A 21,640-nucleotide genomic window follows, 5' to 3' on the forward strand; every position below is an offset into this window, starting at 1 on the left:
TGGGCACTGGGAGGGGTGCGAGGAGGGCCTGCGGATGTGGGGAGGGAAGGCGAAGTGGACAGAGGAGAGGGAGGGGGAGAGGAGAGAGGAGGGAGAGAAAGAGGGAAAGACAGACAGAAGGAAGACAGAGACAGAGAGGAGATCCGTTCTGAGATCCAGGAAATGATTTTGGGAAAGGCGGAGGAGAAAAATAAAAAAAAAGGGGGGGGGGATCCAAGAATCTCTCTCTCTCTCTCTCTTTCTCTCCCCCTCTCTCTCTCATATCTCTCCTCTCCTTCTGTTCCGTCGTCCTGCCTTAGTGGAACTTATGTGGCTGGGATGGGGGGCCCTCGGGTGTCAAAACTTTGAAGATTAATGGATTACTTTGTTAATGACTGCAGGCGTCAGACTGAGGTGCTTAAATGATTTGTGAGGTGCGAGGCGTCTTCCCGACAGTCCCAAACAATGCGCGGAGCGCGCGGGGGAGGCGGAGGGCAGCCTCCGGCGGGACCGGCGGCGGGGCTCACGCTCGCGCTCTCACGCGCACTGCCGAGCGCACACACCAGGTCCTCGCGGGCGGGAAGGCAGGCAGGCACCCTCGCCCCCACGCACCGCCGGGCATCCCCACCCACACCCACATCTATGTATTTTTGCCCAGAAAAAAGTGTAAATAAAGCCTCGCTGGCCCCCAATGAGGCGTTCCTTCCCGACTTTTTTGGATCAATCAAACAGACAGTGGCTTCTTTTGATTAAAGCCCAAATTGTCATTGGGCAGAAGCAATCATGTGACAGCCAATTCGGTCCAATTTCAACCTTGTCTCCATGAATTCAATAGTTTAATAGTAGCGCGGTCCCCATACGGCTGTAATCAGTGAATTAGAAAAAAAACACCCCAGCAGCGATCTTCTATGATAGATTTTTTTTTCCCTCCGCACTCGCCTTTTTCCTGGGCCTCGCCCCCCCAAAGCCCCTCCAGAAGAGGGAACTTTTTCTCCGAGGGGGCTCCAAGGAGAAGGCCATGAATTACGAATTTGAGCGAGAGATTGGTTTTATCAATAGCCAGCCGTCGCTCGCTGAGTGCCTGACATCTTTTCCCCCTGTCGCTGATACATTTCAAAGTTCATCAATCAAGACCTCGACGCTTTCACACTCGACACTGATTCCTCCTCCTTTTGAGCAGACCATTCCCAGCCTGAACCCGGGCAGTCACCCTCGCCACGGCGCTGGCGGCCGCCCCAAGCCGAGCCCCGCGGGCAGCCGCGGCAGCCCAGGGCCCGCCGGCGCCCTGCAGCCGCCCGAGTACCCCTGGATGAAGGAGAAGAAGGCGGCCAAGAAAACCGCGCTGCCGCCCGCCTCGGCCGCCACCACCACTGGCCCTGCCTGCCTCGGCCACAAAGGTCAGTCCGAAGACGTGGCCCCAGGTCCCGGGACCCCGGGCCCCTTCGGGGCTGCCCCGAGAGCGGTTCTGGGGGGGAGGGGAGCGTGGGCTGGGAGAGAAGGCGGAGAGGGAGAGATGCTTGGCTGCCTTCCCTTCCCCTGTGGGCTCAGGAGTGGGTTTGATGGAGAGAAAAGGCATCCTACGCTCCACAATGAGACATATATTTTTAAGAAGGGGGGGAGGAACTTTCCCTAACTTGTGTAATGTGGGATGATTTATTTGAGTTGGAACTGACCTCCTCTTGTCTCGTTGTCCTAGAGTTTGGCTTTTTGACAGTAATGAAGAGTGATAGATCGCTCTTGCTCAGCTAAGCAGCTGATGCATTAATTATAAATTGTGGTGTGGGTAATATAAAGTTTGCTCCCGGATGCAGAGGTTGGGGGGAGCTGCAGGCAGGAGTCGGACGGAGGTGGACGAGATGGGGTCTCCCCGGGCTGGGCGCCCAGGAAGGGCGGCACAATAGCCCTCCCGCATCCAGGGGCGGCCATCTTGTCGCCGTTGCTCTTTTCTGCTGCATTTATTCTCTGGTGCCATCACCCCTCTCCGGACCCCTCCACCTCCAACTGTGAGTGTGTCTCTTCTTGGTTTCCCTTTCCGCAGAATCCCTGGAAATCGCGGATGGCAGCGGAGGGGGCTCGCGGCGCCTGAGGACTGCTTACACCAACACGCAGCTTTTAGAGCTGGAGAAAGAATTCCATTTCAACAAGTACCTTTGCAGACCCCGGAGGGTGGAAATAGCGGCGCTGCTGGATTTGACTGAGAGACAAGTGAAAGTGTGGTTTCAGAACCGGAGGATGAAGCACAAGAGGCAGACCCAGTGCAAGGAGAACCAAAACAGCGAAGGGAAATTTAAAAGCCTGGAAGACTCCGAGAAAGTGGAGGAGGACGAGGAAGAGAAGTCCCTCTTCGAGCAAGCCCTCAGCGTCTCTGGGGCCCTTCTGGAGAGGGAAGGTTACACTTTTCAGCAGAATGCCCTCTCTCAGCAGCAGGCGCCCAATGGACACAATGGCGACTCCCAAAGTTTCCCAGTGTCGCCTTTAACCAGCAATGAGAAAAATCTGAAACATTTTCAGCACCAGTCACCCACTGTTCCTAACTGCTTGTCAACAATGGGCCAGAACTGTGGCTCTGGCCTAAACAATGACAGTCCCGAGGCCCTGGAGGTCCCCTCCTTGCAGGACTTTAACGTCTTTTCCACAGATTCCTGCCTGCAGCTCTCAGACGCGGTCTCCCCCAGTTTGCCAGGCTCCCTGGACAGCCCTGTAGATATTTCAGCTGACAGCTTTGACTTTTTTACAGACACACTCACCACAATCGACTTGCAGCATCTGAATTACTAAAAACATTAAAGCAAAAACAAAGCATCACAAAACAAAACCCCTTTGACCAGGTGGTTTGGCCTTCTTTTATTCTGAGAGTTGATTTTTATTTTATTTTTTTCTTGCCCTACCCTCTCCCTCCTCTAAATGTTGGAGATTTTCTGTTTAGTGATTCCCCTGACCCACTTTCAGAGGCGTCTTTTACAGATTATTTTGGAGTTTCAGTTGTTTTAAATCTAATCCAACAACCCTCTATGTGATTTACTGAAAGCAATATATGAGGCCTGCAAGAAAGTGATCATATAATTGTATCTTCACTTTCTTTTTATTTTTGTATTACATTAGGATGCATTGTCATGCGTATTTTTGGTAGAATAAATTCTCCTTTGCTATAAGTAGCTTTCTTATTTTTTCTCCCCCTCTTTCTCCAAGCTCCTAACGGTTTCTTTTTCTTCTTTTAGTCTAACTTGGTAAATAAAATTCTGGTCACAATTCATCTTCTTTTTCAATTTTAATATATTTATTAAGGGGGTACGATCCAACTCTTCAATAGGCAGCAACAAAAAGGAAAGCCAGAAAAAGGTTAGGGTGTCTGAGAAGTGATCTTTTTTTTTTAAGGGAATGAATTTGGTTTTTCAGGGTAGAGGTTCAAGCTATGGGTTTGAAATGGTAAGAGAAAGAGGATGGGTCAGCCTGTGTTGGGCCAAGCCCAACCTTCTGAAAGTGGAGAAATAAAGTGCCTACAGAAACACCCGGCTCCAGAAACACGGAGTTTCTTTAACAAGCTGCCAGTCTCCAGGTCAATAACTAAGTTACAAACAATTCATTTATTTATACACATTTGTTTCAAACATCTACATTCCAACTCCTCCCCCACAAATCCCGAACATTTTCAGTGTTGTTGATTAGAGACTCCCAGCTGCTGATGGGTCCAGGCAAATAAACCTAAAAGACAGAGAAAAATAAAAAGAAAAGAAAACGATGGTCACTGGCTGGAAAATACACTTCAGAAAGAAATCTTTCCAATCCTCTGGTTCAGTCATTCTAGGATTCTTCCCTGCCCCCCCCCCGTCAGAAAAATCAATATTTCATTCTTAAATCTGTTTACATGGCAAATAATGGAGCATTAAAACTTTGAAGCCAGGTTAGCAAGCTGAGATTTAAAATGAAGTGTTTCTGCACCCTAAGTTATAAATTAACCAGTTTCTAGAAAAAGAAAGCGACAAAGCACTTTAAATGAAATGTCAATAAAATGTGATCTAGGGTGTGTTACTGGGTTGTTCTGGTTCTTGCCCCCTTCTTATGTCTCCCCATGCTTACTTTTCCCTTCCTGAGCTCTGTTCTGGTGGCTACTTACCGTGAGAAAACGCAGCGTGTAAGCAACATGTGTTGGGGGCGGGTTGATTTAAGAACCCTGCTCTTAATAGCACAGGCTTGGAAGTTATACCGAAACCGGGATCTTTCTCCAAGGTTTTGCTCTCTTCCTTCCCCCACACCTTTGCCCCCTAAACCCCGGTAGCGGCGGAGGCGCGTGAGGACCCTGGGCTGGTCTCCTGCCCCGGGCTCAGCGCGGATCAGGGCGGCCGGGCAAAGGCCGGGGCTGAGCCGCTGCTGTTTGCGATTCGTCCTACGCTCATAAATCAAACGCTTTCTATGAATGAGAATGTCATCAAAGAGATCAATTGCAGGAACACATGCACAAATAAAAATCCTCTTACGTATTTGCCGGGGATCCCCGTCCGAAAGCATTAAGTTAGAAGGCGTTTAGTCATAATTCATTTTTATTGCTCTTTTAAAACAACAGCTTGGCTGAGCCGCGGATGCCAGGAACAGCTCGCGGCCTCGGCGGCGTTTGGTCTGCTGCTCGCTCCTTCCCTTTCCAGTCGAAAAGCCCTGAAAGAGGCGCTCGGAGCCGTGCAAGCTGCTCGCAGACGATCATTTAAATAGTGACCAAACTCCCCTTGCACACACTCTCCCCGGGCTTTAAAGGTACTTGAGCTCGAGCCGTGGGGCGCTGGCCTACTTGCCGGCAGGACGGAGGGTCTGCAGCAAGGTAGAATGAGCCCCAGGACTTCGTGGGGGTGGGGAAGGACCCGAGCTACGGAAGCCTGCGGGCCCGAGGCCAGGGAGGCCGTCTTTGTGCACCGCGCTGGGAGATCCGCGCTCAGGGCGGCCAGCCGGGGCGGAGCCCGCGCGGCTGCCAGAGGCCGGCCCGCGGAGAGCAGTGCGCGGCGGCAGAGTGGGTCGCTGAGCCCGGGTGCAAGCAAGCCTATGATTCCAAGAAGTGCACCCACCCCTCCTGGCCCTGAAAAGAGCTGTGCGGGGAGGAAGAGAGTACGAGAGGAGCGCAGAGGCGAAGTATCAGAAGAAGGAGAGCAGTTGTGGCCAAGGGGGTCACGTAAACCAGCGCCTGGGAGGGCAGGAAAGGGCCAGGAATGAGGCCAAGAGGGAGAACGTACCGACGAGCTTAGGTTCGGAGGGCAGATCGTCCGCACGGTCAGCACTGACTCCCTCACGTCCCGCCTCCTCCCCTACAGGAGCCCCGTCTCTCCCCAGTGCTGGAGGCCTGGGCGCTCCCATGGAAGCCGCCTCCAGGAGGGCCACCACGCCTGTTCCCTTCTCCAGGATGAAGTTCCCCAGGTGCTGAAGCGGGGCAGGAACGACTTTTCCTGCCTGTGTTCCCTCTTAAACGTGATGGGGGATAGGTCAAAGGTCATATAAAATACCTTTTCAAAAGAAAATGTTTAGGGAAACTGGCTTTTTGCTACTGAAGGGAGTCCATAAACAAATTCCTGCCAAGTTTTCCCTGGGTGGGGGGCAGGTTTTGGAGGAACTCCTATATGTGAAGAACAGAACACAGAAATCTGAAAGGTTCACTAACACCCTTGAAATGTGCTTGCTTGCCTTAAGCAAAACTTCCTTCTTCCAACTGGGAAGGGAAAACTACAGGGGCATGTGATCCCCAAATCCACATACAACCCTCAGATAAATTTCATCTGTCGGATCCAGATGAGTAAACATGGTCAGTGTAAAATCTATACATCATTGGCTGCAAAGCTTCCTGGATGATCTCTGGATTTCTTTTACCTAAGAATGCATCAACTCTGGGCCTGGGCCTCTGCTTGGCCTTTTTTCTTTACAAGCCAAAGGTTGACAAGAAACCTAATAGTAAATAGCAATTAATGGCCCCTCAGCATCAGGGTGGTAGGAAGGTGATGGAGAACAGGACCCCTGGCCTGGGGTGACGCTCAGATTTGAACGTGTCTCTCTAGGGAAACACTCGAAGGTTCACACAAGGAACTACACAGTTACAAAGAAGAGGAGGTGTTGTTGGGGAAGAAAACGTTCCCTCCACCATCAGCCATCTGTCCACCGGCCACCGCCCCCCACCTACCAGCCCACACCCCCGCTTCAGATGTGCAGTAGAATGGGGGTGTGTGTGTATAAAAGGAAGTTCAACCAACTCTTGACATTCTTCCCTAAGAAAACCAGAAACGTTGCAGGGGCTGGGGGAGGGGAGACAGCGTACTTCGTGGGAGCTGTGGTCTCGCCCTTTGAGATCCCCGCCAGACCGCACAGGCTCCTGGGTCCGGCGGAGCCGGCAGATGGCCTGCAGAGCAGGGCCCGGCCCCCACGCTGGCCACGTCCTCCAGCGTCATCTCTCTCCCCCGCCCCCTACCCCTCAAAATCCAGCGGCCCAGCAGCTCCGCTTCTCGTCAGACTCCCAGAGCAAAGCTGAGTGGGGAGGAGAAAGGGGCGGAGAGCGAGCAGAGAGGGAGGGCAATGAACCCGGCCAGCCCCGGCCTTTTCCGGCAGGCTCAGCCCCCTGGGCTCACCCGGCTATCAGGCATCGAATTACAAGAGCTTCTCATTGCCATACTAACAGTGTGTGTGTGTGTGTGTGTGTGCGGGGGGGGCGGGGGGAAGGGTGGAGGTAGGGGGCTTTCAAGACCTCCGTGGAGAAAGAAAGTTTCTTTTCTTGCCCACTTCTTCTCCACGCCCACCCGGGTTCCTCTTAGTCAGCCATCTGCGGGCTTTATTATCCACTGGAGCCTGGAGAGCTGGAGGCCCAATCTCGTTCTACGCCACCGCGCTCCGCGCCGCTCACGGCCCCAAGGGACCGCAGCAGGGACTGCAGGGAAAGCTCCCGGGGAGCTTGGGCAGCGACGCCGGCTGGGTTCCTACCCTTCCAGCCCGGCGCGACCCGAGCTCTGGCCCACGGATTCCCCACCCAAAAGAGCGCGGAACCCTCTTCCCTTCTCACCTCTCCTCGGTTCATCTTTCCTGTGCGGTGGGGAAGAGGGCGGAGACGGGGGTGGGGGAGATGCCTCCCAGCCCCCACCTCCCGGAGGGAGGGGGGCGAGCGGAGTCGGCGCGCTCAGAAGGCGGGCTGCGCTCCCCTTCGCCCCAGCGCTCCGAATCTGCCCTTGCAGTCACCGCAGCTGCTGCCGCCGCCTGGGCCGCCTGGGGGGGCGACTGCGCATCACCTAGACTGAGGAGCGCCTGGGATTTAAATGCCACTGAAACGGTGATCCATCACTGCGGGAGCCAGCAAACTTTCGCAGGAGGCTCCGCCATTGGCTGCCACAGTCACGTGCCTGCTGTAGCGCCCTCCGCCCTCGCGCCCCCCCTCCTGCGCACTGTACATTCATATCATTTTTCTTCTCCGGCCCCATGGAGGAAGTGAGAAAGTTGGCACGGTCACCCAGGGCTTCTCAGGACCCAGTCACTCAGTGACAGATGGACAATGCAAGAATGAGCTCCTTCCTGGAATACCCCATCCTCAGCGGTGGCGACTCGGGGACCTGCTCTGCGCGAGCCTATCCCTCCGACCATGGAATTACAACTTTCCAGTCGTGCGCGGTCAGTGCCAACAGCTGTGGCGGCGACGACCGCTTCCTAGTAGGCAGGGGGGTGCAGATCAGCTCGCCCCACCACCACCACCACCACCACCACCATCACCACTCCCAGCCGGCCACCTACCAGACTCCTGGCAACCTGGGGGTATCCTACTCCCACTCGAGTTGTGGTCCAAGCTACGGCGCGCAGAACTTCGGCGCGCCTTACAGCCCTTACGCGTTAAATCAGGAAGCAGAAGTAAGTGGTGGGTACCCCTCGTGCGCTCCCGCTGTTTACTCTGGAAATCTCTCATCTCCCATGGTCCAACATCACCACCACCACCAGGGTTATGCCGGGGGCGCGGTGGGATCGCCTCAGTACATTCACCACTCATATGGACAAGAGCATCAGAACCTGGCCCTGGCCACGTATAATAACTCCTTGTCCCCTCTCCACGCCAGCCACCAAGAAGCCTGTCGCTCCCCTACATCAGAAACTTCTTCTCCAGCGCAGACCTTCGACTGGATGAAAGTCAAAAGAAACCCCCCCAAAACAGGTCAGTCTTGCCATTCCGTGGGTGCTCCCTGATGGTTCTGGAAGGAGTTGGTATGCTTAGTTTCTAAGGCAAATTAATATCTATATTTTTAAAAAGTTCTCGCTTCCACCGGTGTTATGGGGCGTTGGGGGATTGCCCAGGTGTGTTGGGGCAAAGGAGCGTCTGGGACTGTTGCGCTTCCAAAGGGGCTGAGTTTTAGAGATTCTGGAAGTAGGAAGTGGGTAGGTGTGTGTACTTCGGGGAATTCTAGTAATATCTCTAGGCTCCATTAATCACCGGACAGACCACGCTAATTGCTGACTTCAGATGAACACTTGGCACCTCATCACTCACCTTTCCCAGCCCAGTTTGAGAAATTCTTCATCTCCTCTTTATCTGAATATTGTTCTGAACCTGTAGAGGATCTCATATCGACTGTTAACATTTTACCTTTTTCTCCCTTCGCTTCCCACCCTGCCCCAGGAAAAGTTGGAGAGTACGGCTACGTCGGTCAGCCCAATGCGGTGCGCACCAACTTCACCACCAAGCAGCTCACGGAGCTGGAGAAGGAATTCCACTTCAACAAGTACCTGACGCGCGCCCGCAGGGTGGAGATCGCCGCGTCCTTGCAGCTCAATGAGACCCAGGTGAAGATCTGGTTCCAGAACCGTCGAATGAAACAGAAGAAACGAGAAAAGGAGGGCCTCTTGCCCATCTCTCCTGCCACCCCACCGGGAAGCGAGGAGAAGGCCGAAGAATCCTCAGAGAAGTCCAGCTCCTCGCCCTGCGTTCCTTCCCCGGGGTCTTCTACCTCAGACACGCTGACTACCTCCCACTGAGGCCGGCTCAGCCCCGGGCTCCGCAGCCTAGGCTACTCCTCAGGCTGGGACTTCTTACCCAAAGCACATTCTTAGCTTATCTCCCTTTCCTTTTGCAATGTCTGTCTTTCTGATCCTATCTGGAGAGCTCCTGGGCAGGATGACATCTTTCCAGAGAATTCTGGACTAGATGTTTGATTGGGGTGGGGTGGGAAGGAGAGCTGTTAACTCCTTAATGAAGACTGGGTGCCAGCGCTGATTTTCTGACAACCCCCACTCTTAGGAGATTTCCGCAGAACCTACTGTTCCTGTCGGATGCCCTTTGGAAAATAGTCTCCTCTGCCAGCAGAAACATGTCAAAGGGAAGCCTCACATCTTTTATCTATCTGTAAATTTGCAATTCTCCCCTACTTTGCCCTCCAAGTAGGGTGGAGAGAAAGGAGAGTGGTCAGGAGCTCATGAAGAAGAGATGCACTATGAAAGTGTTTACACCTTTATTTCGCCTTTAATTTAATTCAGTTTCGTGTGTGAGTTTGCTGGTTGTAAATACTTTGTCCTGAGAGATTTATCTTTATACAGATTTTCTAGAAATGTTTGGATTTAGTGACTGAGACAGGGTGGGCAAACTCTCAAAGCTGGTACAATTTTATATGATTACAGGTTAAAAAAAATCAAAACCCTCATTTAAACTGAATAGGATGCCTCGGAGGGTAGCTTCAATTTGTTCTTTTAGTGAGTTAAGAAGGTCTGCAGACCACAAGGTTCAGAAAACCTTGCTTCCTGTGCTTGTCTCTTCCCATCCCCACCCCTTTCTTGTTTCTCTGGCCACACTCTGTTTAAACTTTGTCCTGGATTACTCGGAACCTAAAGGTATTATTCAGACCAGCTTCTTCCTTCCAGAGTTATCTTAGCTGAATGTGATGTATTTTCAGCTCAATTGTTAATGTGATGGATGGCACAATGAATGTATATTTTGTGTGATTCGTGAATCGTCTTTTGCATGTCGCACAATGTTTTGATGTTCCCGAAGTAGCACACTGAGTTCTATCAGTTATCCTTTGTGAGCCTATGATATCCCCCACCTCCTGTACAATCATGAACAGCTCTGGGATCCTGGAGTGCTGTGATCCAGAGCAGAGTTTACGGGTCTTAAGATGTCTGTAATAAATATATTCAAGTTTCAGATATGCTTAAAGATCCATGTATTTGGCCTGGCGACAGTTTGTTGGTTCCTACAAAGTTGGGTCATTTCATGTGGGGAAAGGAGGAAGGGCAGTGTGCGTTTTCAAAGAGGTGGGACTTTTCTGGGGAAAAAAAAGTGCTCTCCACTAGGTAGTTGAAGCTTCCCTTATGAGTATAATTGCACCTAATCAGTGTCTAAAATAGGTTGACTTCCTTTAAAACAATAACAGTTCCTTTATTATAATGAAAGTTCATGATGGAAACTGTGGTGAAGAAATTTATGAAGGAGATCTATTTTTGAAACAAACATGGGGACTTCCTGGGTCAAGTGCTAACCTTTTCACCTCCAACTGAATGTTGATGTATATATAAACAGAACCCCCTTCAAAAGCCGAAACTCTTCAGTCAGTCTTTCCTCACATCAGTGAACCAAGAGCTAAGAGATTCACGTTTAATTAGCTCCAGTATAAAGCTGTTTGAAGACCGGGACTCCACCCCACCCTTCTTTCTTCTTTTTGGATGGTCAGTGTTCCAATATTATCCATCCTTTGAATTGAGTGTGGTCTGTTTTCAGTAAACCCTTGCATCCCTCCTCCCATTCCTCCTTCCAGTGTCTATCCCTTCCTGCCATCCTCTGCACACCCCCATGGTCTCCAGGTTACACATCTCATTTACATCCGATTTAGCTTTGATTTCGTAACCATCGTGGCTGCAGTGGGTCTTCAGTTCTCAATCCCATGCCACATGACCCTGGAATACAGTGTTGATTTTCTTCTCTGGGCTCAACAGGTTTTTCCAGGTGAACTTGTGGAAGCTGCTCTGAAGTCTTTCAGTATTCAAGTTGCCTCTGACCAAGGCATGTGTTTCTGCAACAGAGGAAGCCGGTGAATCAGAGTTCCAAGGGGCCCTGCTAGACTGCTGACCACTTTTCCTGTACTTTCACATTTTTTAGAGGGTTTCATTTAGCCCCAAGGTTAGAACAGGAATTTTACAGCATCACAAACAAATACAGACGTATAACTTCCTTCCTCTCCAAAGGGTGTTTTGCAAAGGATGGGCTGGTGTTCTGGTGGGAGGAAATCCTACAAAAACTTAACATTCACAGACCTCCTAGAGTCACAATGAGATTTCTTGTACCTCCTTGTCAAAGGGGAAAGCCTGGATTTTGCAGGCACAGTGGCTGCGGCCATATCAAGGGCGCCTGGTGCCCTCCCCTCAGCTCCCAGGCTCTGAGTTTGCTTCTGAAAGACTGAAGTGGATGGGGGAGAACTTCAAAGTGGGGCAACTCTTTCTTTCATTTCCCCGGCTTGGCCTTATACAGTATCTTTTGTTTATTAGTGTAAGACCACACAGCAAAACAGATGGCTGGATTCCAAATACTTTAATGTGTTAAAGTGTCATTTGCATGCCACTGCTGAAATCTCAATATCTAAAAGCAGGGCCTGAGCTGCTGGAATCCCGGAGATTCCAATCTTCAAGGTGCTGGTTTTAATGTAGCTGAGAGAGAGAGAGAGAGAGAGAGAGAGAGAGAGAGAGAGAGAACGATAAATTATGGCTAAACATCCCAAGCCTTCTCTAGGTCGTGGAATAAATCAGTTAATAAGCAATGCATTTAGGAAACATTAATATACCTTTCAACAAGAAAAACATTTGTATCTTTGTAGTTGTCCCAATCGATTAAATCAAAGGCGCTTAACACAGCCTATTTCAAGGTCTCTCTTCTTCTGTTTTGGTCTCTGAGGAGCACGGTTAGCACCTTGAAAAATGACAGCAATGGTGACTGAAGTGACAAAAGAGGAAAAGCAGAAAATAACGTTTTATTGTTAGATTTTAAAAGCACAAGCGTCTCAATTAGGGACTTGGGATAGACACCAAATAAAATCTCAGTTTTCAAGTGTTTTTCCCTCTCTCCGCTCACATTCACTCAAAGTATCTCCGAAATTCTGGGAGTTCCCAAACTAGGCTGTGTTGAGATCGTGTTGCCAGCTCTGAGGTCTGCTCTGGGCTTCACCTTTGAAAGTTTACTTTTGGAGGCTATTCAGATGCCCTGGTGTTTTCCTCTGGGGCAATCAGATTCAAACCGATCAATATTTACTCAGTCTGAAAGGGTTGTTGAAAAGGCTGCTAACAACAAACTGCTTAGCTGCTCACCCCTGTTTAATCTCAGGTTCACCGAAAGTTCAAGAAGAGATGAATGCAGTGATGGGTCACTTTAGAATGAGTCCCAGCGGTTTATCTGAGCTCTCTGCTGAAGGCAACAATTATAGTTCCATCCTTCTTTGGAAAAAGGGCAACTTTCCTATTATTCTTTTGCTAAACAGTGTTTACTAGAAAGTTAAAACACTTTCATCTCCCTTCCTGGCTCCTTTTTTTGGGGGGAGAGAGAGAGGAGCTTCCAGCTGCCCTTCTTTTGCCTCCTCCTTTTAGCTTTCTGCCAATCCACTAGGTTTCATTTGACTTCAAATAAATTACATTGAATATTTAAAAAAAACATTAAATTAGCCTGACAGAAGAGATTCGATTTCTTTCTGATGCCATGAGCTATGAAATGAAGCTCTTTGGGCCATTAGAGTTTATCTTCTTTGCGAAAGTACAGGGCAAGATTGAATTGAAATCCATTTGCGTTTGAGTAATATTGACAATCAGAGCCCCAATATCCATCTGAGATGACTGTTTAGAGATGGCTGTTTAGACAGGAGTGGGAGGGGTGAGGAGAGGGAATTGACTTGCGAAGAAGCAAATATCTCAGGTGGAAAGTCAACTTTAAAATTTTGCGCTCTCCTGGTACACGAATTACTGAGATGAAAAAGGAAGACCCAAGGAATCCAGTGGGGAATGGTGAAAGAAGATGCCGGACGCTGAAGCTAATTGCTACAGCTCTTCAGAGGTCAAAGTTCATGTAATCACTGCATAAATGCATACTAAATAGGGATTTATTAAGCTTTTCTGATGGCTGAGCACATCTGTGGGGAAAAAAAAGGAAAACGGTCACTGCTGTTTGTGTTTCTTCCTGAAAAATAATCATTCTTGCAGTAGAAGCTCTAGGAGTCTGAGTCCTTAATTTACTATTTTGAATGACAGACAAAGCTTCTGTTCTCAAATTCTGAAATCAGTGCATTGACAGCATCTTTCTTTATATTGAATGGAACTATAAAATGCATCTCTAACTCTAAGACATGCTATGGCTTTTCAATACACACAAGGACACAAGCTAACATGTCCCTATCAGATAAGCTACTCACTAGCTGGCTAAGTTTGGTGACACTCTGGTGTAGATAAGCCTACCTTTTGCCTGAGTTTTTCTTCTCTTCTCCCTCTTCCCCTTCCTCTCCCCCTTCTTCTGCCTGAGTTCTAAGAGTATGAAAGCTCTAGGGTTGGACTATTTGTGCCTAGATATCCAGAACTGACAGGGACCCATTACCCAACTTCTCATCTTATGAATCAGAAAGACAAGGCATCCAGAGGGGAGTGGATTTGACTTAGAGACCATAGTATCAGTACTCTTACTTTCTAAATAAAAATCAGTGTGGCTTAGAACCTGAGGCCACTGCTCTTCTCAACTCTAAATTTCTGGTTTGACTTGGCACTTTCTCATTTATTCCATGGAATTTGTTGCAGGTTGTTTATGTTTTCCCACTTTTGGTTTACTAGCCAAGTCCTTGACTTTGAGGCCATTAGGATTACTGTATCTTTTTTTTATTTTAAAATTGATTTTAGAGAGAGAAAGGAGGAGAGAGAAACACTGCTTTGTTGTGTCACTTATTTATGCATTCATTGGTTGGTTCTTGCATGTGCCCTGATAAGGAATGGAACCCACAACCTTGGCTGTTGGGAAGATGCTCCAACTAAGTGAGCTACCTGGCCAGGGCAGGATTACTGAATCTCTGAAACTCACAGTTGAATGTTTCTGTCCAGATTGTCTGAACAAGAAAATGTTGGGCTACTTGCTGTTAAAGACGTGTTCTTAAAATATGAAGACAGAGAGCAGGTAAATTTCAACACATATATTTGATGCTGTTTTTATATATAGACAAAGGGAGTTACCTGTACCCAAATTCAACCTCCATTAAATTGTCAAGAGGTATCAGCTGGAAAGGGCTTACAGATGCAAGAAATAGTCCAGGAGGTGTCTTGGCTCTAAATCTTTGTTCGTTTTTTTCTGTTTGGTTTGTGGCACAGCATAGCCTCCTGAGCTGTCCTGGTCCATATTTCTTCATTTTCCCTCCGGCCCACTCATGTACCTTACACACATACATGCACACACACGAATAACAGCCCAAATCATTAAAGTTTCCTTGCAACATCACTTTCTTCATTTTCTTTCCTCCATGGGATTCTATTGATCTCAGCAGAACCTGTTGCCCAAAGGGACATTTATGGTTGTCAGTGTTTGAAAAGCTGGACTGGAATCCCTGTAGTTTTAGATCCTTATTTTAAATAACACCAGTCACTAAATATAGTTGACCTCCGATTGCGGAACTGAGAACAAAATAATCAATCTAGCCTATGAACAATGTGGCCTTTTTGGGGGTGGGGGGAATCCCAAACCCCCATTATGTCCTGCAAAATACTTCAGAAAGACTGCATGTTGGGGCGTATTGGAAATAAATGAAACGATGAATGTCTCTTTTTTTCAACATTTCTAGCCACAACTAAAATGTCTCCATTTTTAAAACAGCCTATTAAAAATTTTAGTATTAGAAATATGTTCTTAAAACATCTAGTCCTAAGGCTAATATGTGGAAATCAGGCTGTTTTGCGTTTTCATTTCAGGCTTGGGTGGTTCCTTGTTTGGGGGAAAATACGCACATGTTTGCAATCGAAAATAAAAGAAATTACTGAGTGACTTTTTTTTTTTTTTAAACAGGGATATTCTTTAGCCGTGCTGGACGGTTTACAAATGATAACCGGCTTCCTTTTAAAAGAAAAATCGCCACGGGACCGTAAGAGAAGTGCAGAAAGCAGTGATTTGAAAAGGTGGGGACTTTCTGCCCTCCCTGCCCCCTATCCCCCAACCCCCGCCCCCCAAACAGCAGCCGCTCGGTTGAGGGAAACAGTCCTCCCCGAGGAGCGGACGGGGCCCGGCTCCGGGAGCGCAGGGGCAGCCGCAGCAGCCGGGAAAGCTGGGCGCGCGCGGGCAGCGCGGCCGAGAGAGCTCGGGCGCCGCCGCGGGTGGGGCGTCGCGTGCGGCGTGCAGCGCCGGCCTCTCGGGAAGACGCCCCGGGGGTGCGCAGCCCGCCTTCTCTCGCCCAGGTCCTCGGCAGACGCCGCCGCCCCTTGGCTCGTCCCTCCCGGACCCCGCGCAGCAGCATGCATGCGGGCGCTCCTCCGCGTGCGGGACCCCGAGGCCGGCCTGGGACCCCCGCGGGGCCCAGCCCGAGCCGGTGGGTGGGCAGTGAATGGAGCCTGAGTCGGGGCTCGTCCGCTGAGACTGCGGAGGACCCCGCTTCGTCTCCAGGGGACACCAGGCCTCACTGTTCCTCATTGTTGTCCCCCCAGCGGCGTCCAGCTTCCAGGCGCCCCGGGAGGGACAGGCCGGCTTCCAGCGGGGCAGGGCCTCCCGGCTTCCATCCCGCGAACCCCAGGGAGCCGGGGCCCCTGGTTCACGTTCTTAAGATTTGAAAGGTGGGGGGGTTCTGCTCCCTGCTGGCTCCCTCCTCCCAGATGTTTTCAAACTGCGGGTAACTGAGTAACGTCCATTCCCCTTCGAATTCGACGCAGGTGGGTTTTTTTGGGGGGGGGGGGAGTAGGTTGCGGGTGTGATGAGCAGAAGTTTCTGAACATTGGGTGCTTCTAGAGAGAGCAGTGCGCCTCCAGTCCGGGAAGCGTCCTGCACCAATGTCCTCTCATTCCGCCCACGTCTCGCTTCTTTGTGGAAAGTCCTCCCTATGACTTCCCGCTCTTTCAGCTGAGCCCCTCCCCAAACTCCCCCGACACAGGAAGCTCCGTCACCGAAGGGGCTGTGCACCAGACTGTCCATGCGTGCTAGTCTCGGCTCTGCCAAGAGGACCTTAAGCTTCTGGAGGGCAGGCCCTCGACTTCCAGTAACATGAAGAGAGAATCCCTGTAGGATGCTCAACCTTTCTGTACTTGCAGGTTCTCACAGGACAAACTAAGGTGACTGTTCTCCTTGACTCCTAAGGTTTACCCTCTAACATATACGTGGTTTTTCAGTAGGCTGAACATCTGGTATTTGTTCAGAATTATCCTCAGCCAAGTCATGTCCAATACTACATCGCATGCTTTACACATATTGTCATTTCATCCTTAGCCCGAAGAAGGAGGTATTTTTTATTATTATTTTACAGGTAAGGAAATGGAGGGGTTACAAGAGGTTAAGTATGTAACTTGTGCACTGAACCCACAGCCCAAACTCCTAGCTACTTGGTTGTAGTGCCTCTCCACAGGGCCAACCACACAAGTGCTCTGTAGAGTCACCAAGCTGGCATTGTCGACGCATGCACTCTAGTGGGTGATTGCTTACTGATCCAGGATGAGAGAGCCAGAGAAACTGTTTAATACCACACCGATGTGCAAACTATGGCTATGCATCCTTGGGAAAATAAGCAAATGACAAATATTTGAGTGAAAACAAAAGTAAAGAGAGGTCAAATTTAACAATAAAGTCAGGGAGGGGACAACTTTAACAATAAAAGACTTTTTTTCATACTGGACACTAACTGATTAAGGGAATTCTTTGCAGAGAGAAGAAACCATTTATATTCACTCACAAGTTATTTCTGTGGCACACCCAAGAGATGGACAAAAATGGAAATATTCAATATAAAATAAAGATATTTTGTCTTTATGAAAACTAGCATCCAGATGGCTGGAAACATTTGAATGCATGATATTCCACCCCGCAATTTTCATTTGGTCATTTTATGTACCATTAACCCAGTCACAATCTACGTTTAACAACAAAAGAATGACTCATGTTCACCCAAGAGGGCTAGTCCTCATAGTTTACTTCTTAGCACTTCTTGACTAAAAATAACCAGAGGAACAAGTTTCGACATGATTTGAAGAGCCAGTCTCTAGAAGCCAGTTATTCTCGGATCTCAATTAAGACAAAGTCAGGTTAGAGTTGTATGTAGAGCCCTGGCCAGTGCGGCTCAGTTGGTTGGGCATTGTCGCACAAACCAAAAGGTTACTGGTTCCATTCCTGGTCAGGGCACATGCCTGGGTTGAGGGTTCAGTACCCATCTAGGAGAGCAATTGATCAACATTTCTCTCCCTCTTTCCCTCCCTCCCTTCCCCTTTCTCTCTAAAAGAAGAAAAAAAGTTGTATATAGAAGAACATAACTTTACTTCCTCCTATTTTTTTACTTTTATAGTGAACAAAGGCTTGGTATAATTACAAACATCACAATATTTCTCATATTTTTTAGTTATAGAATGACAGAAAGTAAGACGAGATAATAAAAGTCATCTAATCTGGGTTTTCTATTTTACAGGTGAAGAAACCAAGTCCCAGAAAGGTGCCAGCAGCAATAGGGGTAAGAAAAAATTTTTCCTTGTATCTTTAATATAAACTTAAATGGGTATTAAAAATTGCAAGCAAAAATTAATCTCAGGCTGGAGATATTAATAACATTAATAATTCATTATTGTAGTAAGTACTGTAATTATAGTAATTAATTAGAATAATAATTAAATACTGAAGATCTCAAAATTATTAAGAATAAGCAGGTATGAATAATGAGCTATATGGCCATAGGGTTTTTTTCTTCCTGCTTATCTCCATGAATTCTGCAGAAAGGGTGGCCGATGCTCAGATCCCTCCCATCCCATGGGGAAAGAGCAACAGGCCAACCCATTTTATTTCTTCCACTTCAGAAATTCTGCATATGGTTTGACAGATGAGACAGAGGTAAAACCCAGAAGAAAGCCGAGCTTCTTAACTGCCCTGCTCCAGCCATTCAAATGGCACATAAGCTCGCTGGTTGCTGCTTGATTCAGGAGCCACGGAAGCTGAGGGAGCGTTCTGGCTTCCCCAGTGTGCTCCCTGTGGACCGCAAGGACTGAACTTGCAATTCATGATCTTAGATAAAAAATACTCGTTCTATGAGAGAAATCCAGACTTCAGCAGTTGTGACAGCTTATTAAACATTTTTTAAAAAATATTTTATTTATTTATTTTAGATAGGGAAGGGAGGGAGAAAGAGAAACATCAATGCGCCATTGCTGGGGGCCGTGGCCTGCAACCCAGGCATGTGCCCTGACTGGGAATCGAACCTGCGATGCTTTGGCTTGCAGCCTGCGCTCAATCCACTGAGCTACGCCAGCCAGGGCATAAACATTTTTTTAAAAATATTTTATTTATTTATTTTTAGAGAGGGAATGGAGGGAGAAAGAGAGAGAGAGAGAAACATCAATGTGCGGTTGCTGGGGGTCACAGCCTGAAACCCAGGCTTGTACCCTGACTGGGAATCAAACCTGCGATACTTTGGTTCGCAGCTCGTGCTCAATCCACTGAGCTACGCCAGCCAGGGCCATTTTTTAAATTTACAGTTGGAATGCAATATTATGTTAATTTCAGATGTACAACATAGTGATTATATATTCATATACCTTACAAAGTGGTCACCCTGATGAGCTAGTACCCATCTGACACCATGCATAGTTATTGTAGTATTATTGACTATATTCTCTATGCTGTACTTTACATCCTCATGACTATTTTTACAAGTGGTAATTTCTACTTCTTAATTCCTTTCAAATACCATATGATCTCAATTATATGTAGAATCTAAAAAACAAAATAAATTAACAAATGAGACAAACTCATAGATATACTAATGTCTTGTCATACAGATTATCTGTGTTTATGTGGCATGTTTTAAATTTAATGATTGCTTAAAACAGTAGATGTACCATTTATTATGACATCAAATATTTTTCTTTTTTTTTCTCTATTTCATTCTTTTTCTTTTCTTTTCTGTAGGATTGGCCAATATCTGAATCTTTTGTGTTCAGGCAGTTTCTCACTGAGTCAGAAAAAGCCACATCTTTGCTCTCAGTGGCCTCATCTATTTCCAGCACAGCCATGGAGAACGTTCTAGAGGAGGCATCTATCAGCAACCAGGTCAGTGGTCTGGTAGGGCAGGTGGCGGGGTCGCAGTTTGGGGCAGGGGCCGTTGTCTCCTCACTAGACTGGCTCTATGGTGACATTTAACTCTGGCTGCCATGCTTCCCATTTTTTAAGCTGGATTTCCAGTCTTCTTAGCAAATTGTTGAGTTACCCATGTTCCTTTTCCAATTAAATCAGCAATAGTATTTTTTGCTTACAACTAAGAATCCTGATACACCTGCCATGGGTTACACTGAATGTTAGTGCTTTGACATTTTTTAGGGCCTGTGAGCTGTATCCCGGGATTGTGGGGTGGAAGCTGGACTATGTGATTTAGAAAGTATCTGTACAAGATGGGCCAGATGGCAGCGTCTTCAAATTCCATTTTCTCTCTTTCTCCAGCCACGTTTTTTTTTAACTGCACACTCTTTTGCTTTGTTAAACCTAAACAAATACATAAACACAAATTTATCTAATTAACTTGTAAAGGAGAACTTATTTTCTATTTTATTTTACAGCTTTCCTATCTTATTGTCATGAATGTTTATTTTCCTGAGGCTGAGCCTATACGTGCAAAGTAGCTAAGGCTTATTGACAGCTTATGTTGCGGTAGGTACTGTGCTAAGCACATTACATGGATTGGCTCATTGGAATTCTCCCCACAGCACTGTGAAGTGTAGGTGCTATTACAACCTCTATTTTAAAGAAGAGGAAACTGAAGGGAGTGGTCATCCAGCTAGAAAATGGTAAAGCTTACTTTTAAATCTAGCAGTGTGGCTTCTGAGCATTCTTTTTTTTTCCTTGCCATATAATCTCATTTATTATGCAGAATCTAAAAAAAACCCCACAAGCTTATGGATACAGAAGACATATTGGCAGTTGCTGGGTGTGAGGGGTGGACAAAAATGGGTGAAGAGACTTAAAAGGTACAAACTTTAATTTATAAAATAAATAAGTCATTCTTTTTTAAAGGTTTTATTTATTTATTTATTAGAGAGAGGGGAAGAGAGGAAGAGAAACATCAATGTGTGGTTGCCTCTGACACATCCCTCCACTGGCGAGCTGGTCCACAAACCAGGCATGTGCCCTGACTGGGAATCGAACTGGTGACTCTTTGGTTTGCATGTCAGCACTCAATCCACTGAGCCACACCAGTCAGGGCAAATCATTCTTAATAACATTGTGTATACTCTTGCCCCTAACTGGTTTGACTGACCCAATTTTTTCCTTTTCTTGCCTTTTCCCTCCCTCCCTCTCTCCTCCCCACCCCCTTCTCATTTTTTTCTTTCTTATTTGAGAATGACATGAAGGCATCCAGTCCAGTCCCTATAATTAGGAGCATCTATAATTGTGTCAGGTGGACGATGCTTCAGTACCTACCGGCTGCAGCTGCCCTTCAGAGGCACCTAGAGATTTGCTGTTCTGGCTCTAAGAATTCGTTCTGGCTTCACCTGTTCCTCATCTCCACTCACTCTATTCCTTCTCCCTCTCAGAACTTCTCTCATTTCCTTGTTCTGGTTTCTTTCTTGTTGCCTTATGTTTGAACCCTGTCTCATGACTGCTCCTTTATTAGTGAAAACATTCATTCAGGGATGGTATGAAATTTTGCAGAGAGAGAATACCAACCCTTTTGAGGGTGTGTACAAATCACTATGAAACCTATTACATAACTTATGTCATATCACATTATTTACTAATAGTTGCATTAGAATTTAGTTAAACATTTAAACTTTTAGAATTTTATCATCAGTTTTATAGAGTAATCGGAGGTGACATTTCTTTCTCCCCAACTTACCTTGAGAGTAAGCTCTTAATTATGGTTGGGACAGTGATCAACACGTGATTTGGGTTTTATGACGACTTTTGCTGCAGAAGATAAGGTGTCTGGGAAATGTTAACATACATTTATGCCCCGGCTTTCCTGTGAAAGTCAAGGGAATGGAAAGAGAAGAGGGTAGGGACTACTTTAAAGGGTAATGATGAAATGTATGCATCCTGATACAAAAAAATAACATTTTAGTCAGTGGAGTCTGAGTATGGGGTTGAATGACAACGCTTGCACCTGTCCCCTGCAAGTGGCTGAGGGAGTCTTGGCAAGGCTTATGAGCAACTGACCTTCCCACATGCCTACGGATGAGAGGAAGGGCCCAGCTGCTGCCACAGCCGTAAAGAAAAGAAGTTGTCTTTACATTTGTGGCTGCAGGAGACACCAGCCTTGGTGTTAGCCTCTGCTGCCTTAAATTCCCTCTGCAGAAGAAAGGTACGCATCTCTCTCCCATTTGGCCCAAAGGTCAGAGAACCCGTTTTGCCCCTCTCTCTGCCTTTTGCCCTGTCAAATTCCTATAAACTGAGCTCACGGGTCTGCCCTCTGTGAAAGCTCCCCAGGGAGAGGGAAGTGGATTCCCACTCCCCTGTCCTCCTTCAGGATTTGCTGTTTGTCAGAGCACTTCTCACTTT

At 47.6% G+C, this 21,640-nt stretch overlaps 2 protein-coding genes and 1 long non-coding RNA gene across 4 annotated transcripts; 2 read left to right on the forward strand and 1 right to left on the reverse strand.

Moving 5' to 3' along the window:
• Positions 1-20: 20 nt before the first annotated feature.
• HOXA2 (homeobox A2) lies at positions 21-3,150 on the forward strand. Its single transcript, XM_045827101.1, has 2 exons — positions 21-1,376; positions 2,018-3,150. The coding sequence occupies exons 1-2, from the start codon at positions 998-1,000 to the stop codon at positions 2,755-2,757; spliced, it is 1,119 nt and encodes a 372-aa protein (XP_045683057.1). The 5' UTR covers positions 21-997; the 3' UTR covers positions 2,758-3,150.
• Positions 3,151-3,234: 84 nt separating this feature from the next.
• Positions 3,235-7,248, reverse strand: LOC123811133. The gene is made up of 2 exons (XR_006784356.1): positions 7,001-7,248; positions 3,235-3,681 (listed from the first exon to the last, which is right to left on the reverse strand). It is a non-coding gene; the product is annotated as an uncharacterized LOC123811133 (long non-coding RNA).
• Positions 7,249-7,432: 184 nt separating this feature from the next.
• On the forward strand, positions 7,433-10,100 carry HOXA1 (homeobox A1). 2 transcript variants are annotated; one of them, XM_045827103.1, is made up of 3 exons: positions 7,433-7,833; positions 8,037-8,131; positions 8,594-8,890. In XM_045827103.1, exons 1-3 carry the CDS (start codon positions 7,477-7,479, stop codon positions 8,748-8,750), a joined length of 609 nt encoding a protein of 202 aa, XP_045683059.1. In that variant the 5' UTR covers positions 7,433-7,476; the 3' UTR covers positions 8,751-8,890. The 2 variants fall into 2 exon arrangements, with proteins under 2 accessions (XP_045683059.1, XP_045683058.1); XM_045827102.1 differs by having other exon boundaries at positions 7,433-8,131; positions 8,594-10,100.
• Positions 10,101-21,640: the final 11,540 nt, after the last annotated feature.

Source organism: Phyllostomus hastatus, unplaced genomic scaffold, assembly GCF_019186645.2.
Source record: "Phyllostomus hastatus isolate PE091 unplaced genomic scaffold, TTU_PhHast_1.1 phas_scaffold_78, whole genome shotgun sequence".
In the NCBI taxonomy this organism is placed as follows: domain Eukaryota; kingdom Metazoa; phylum Chordata; class Mammalia; order Chiroptera; family Phyllostomidae; genus Phyllostomus; species Phyllostomus hastatus.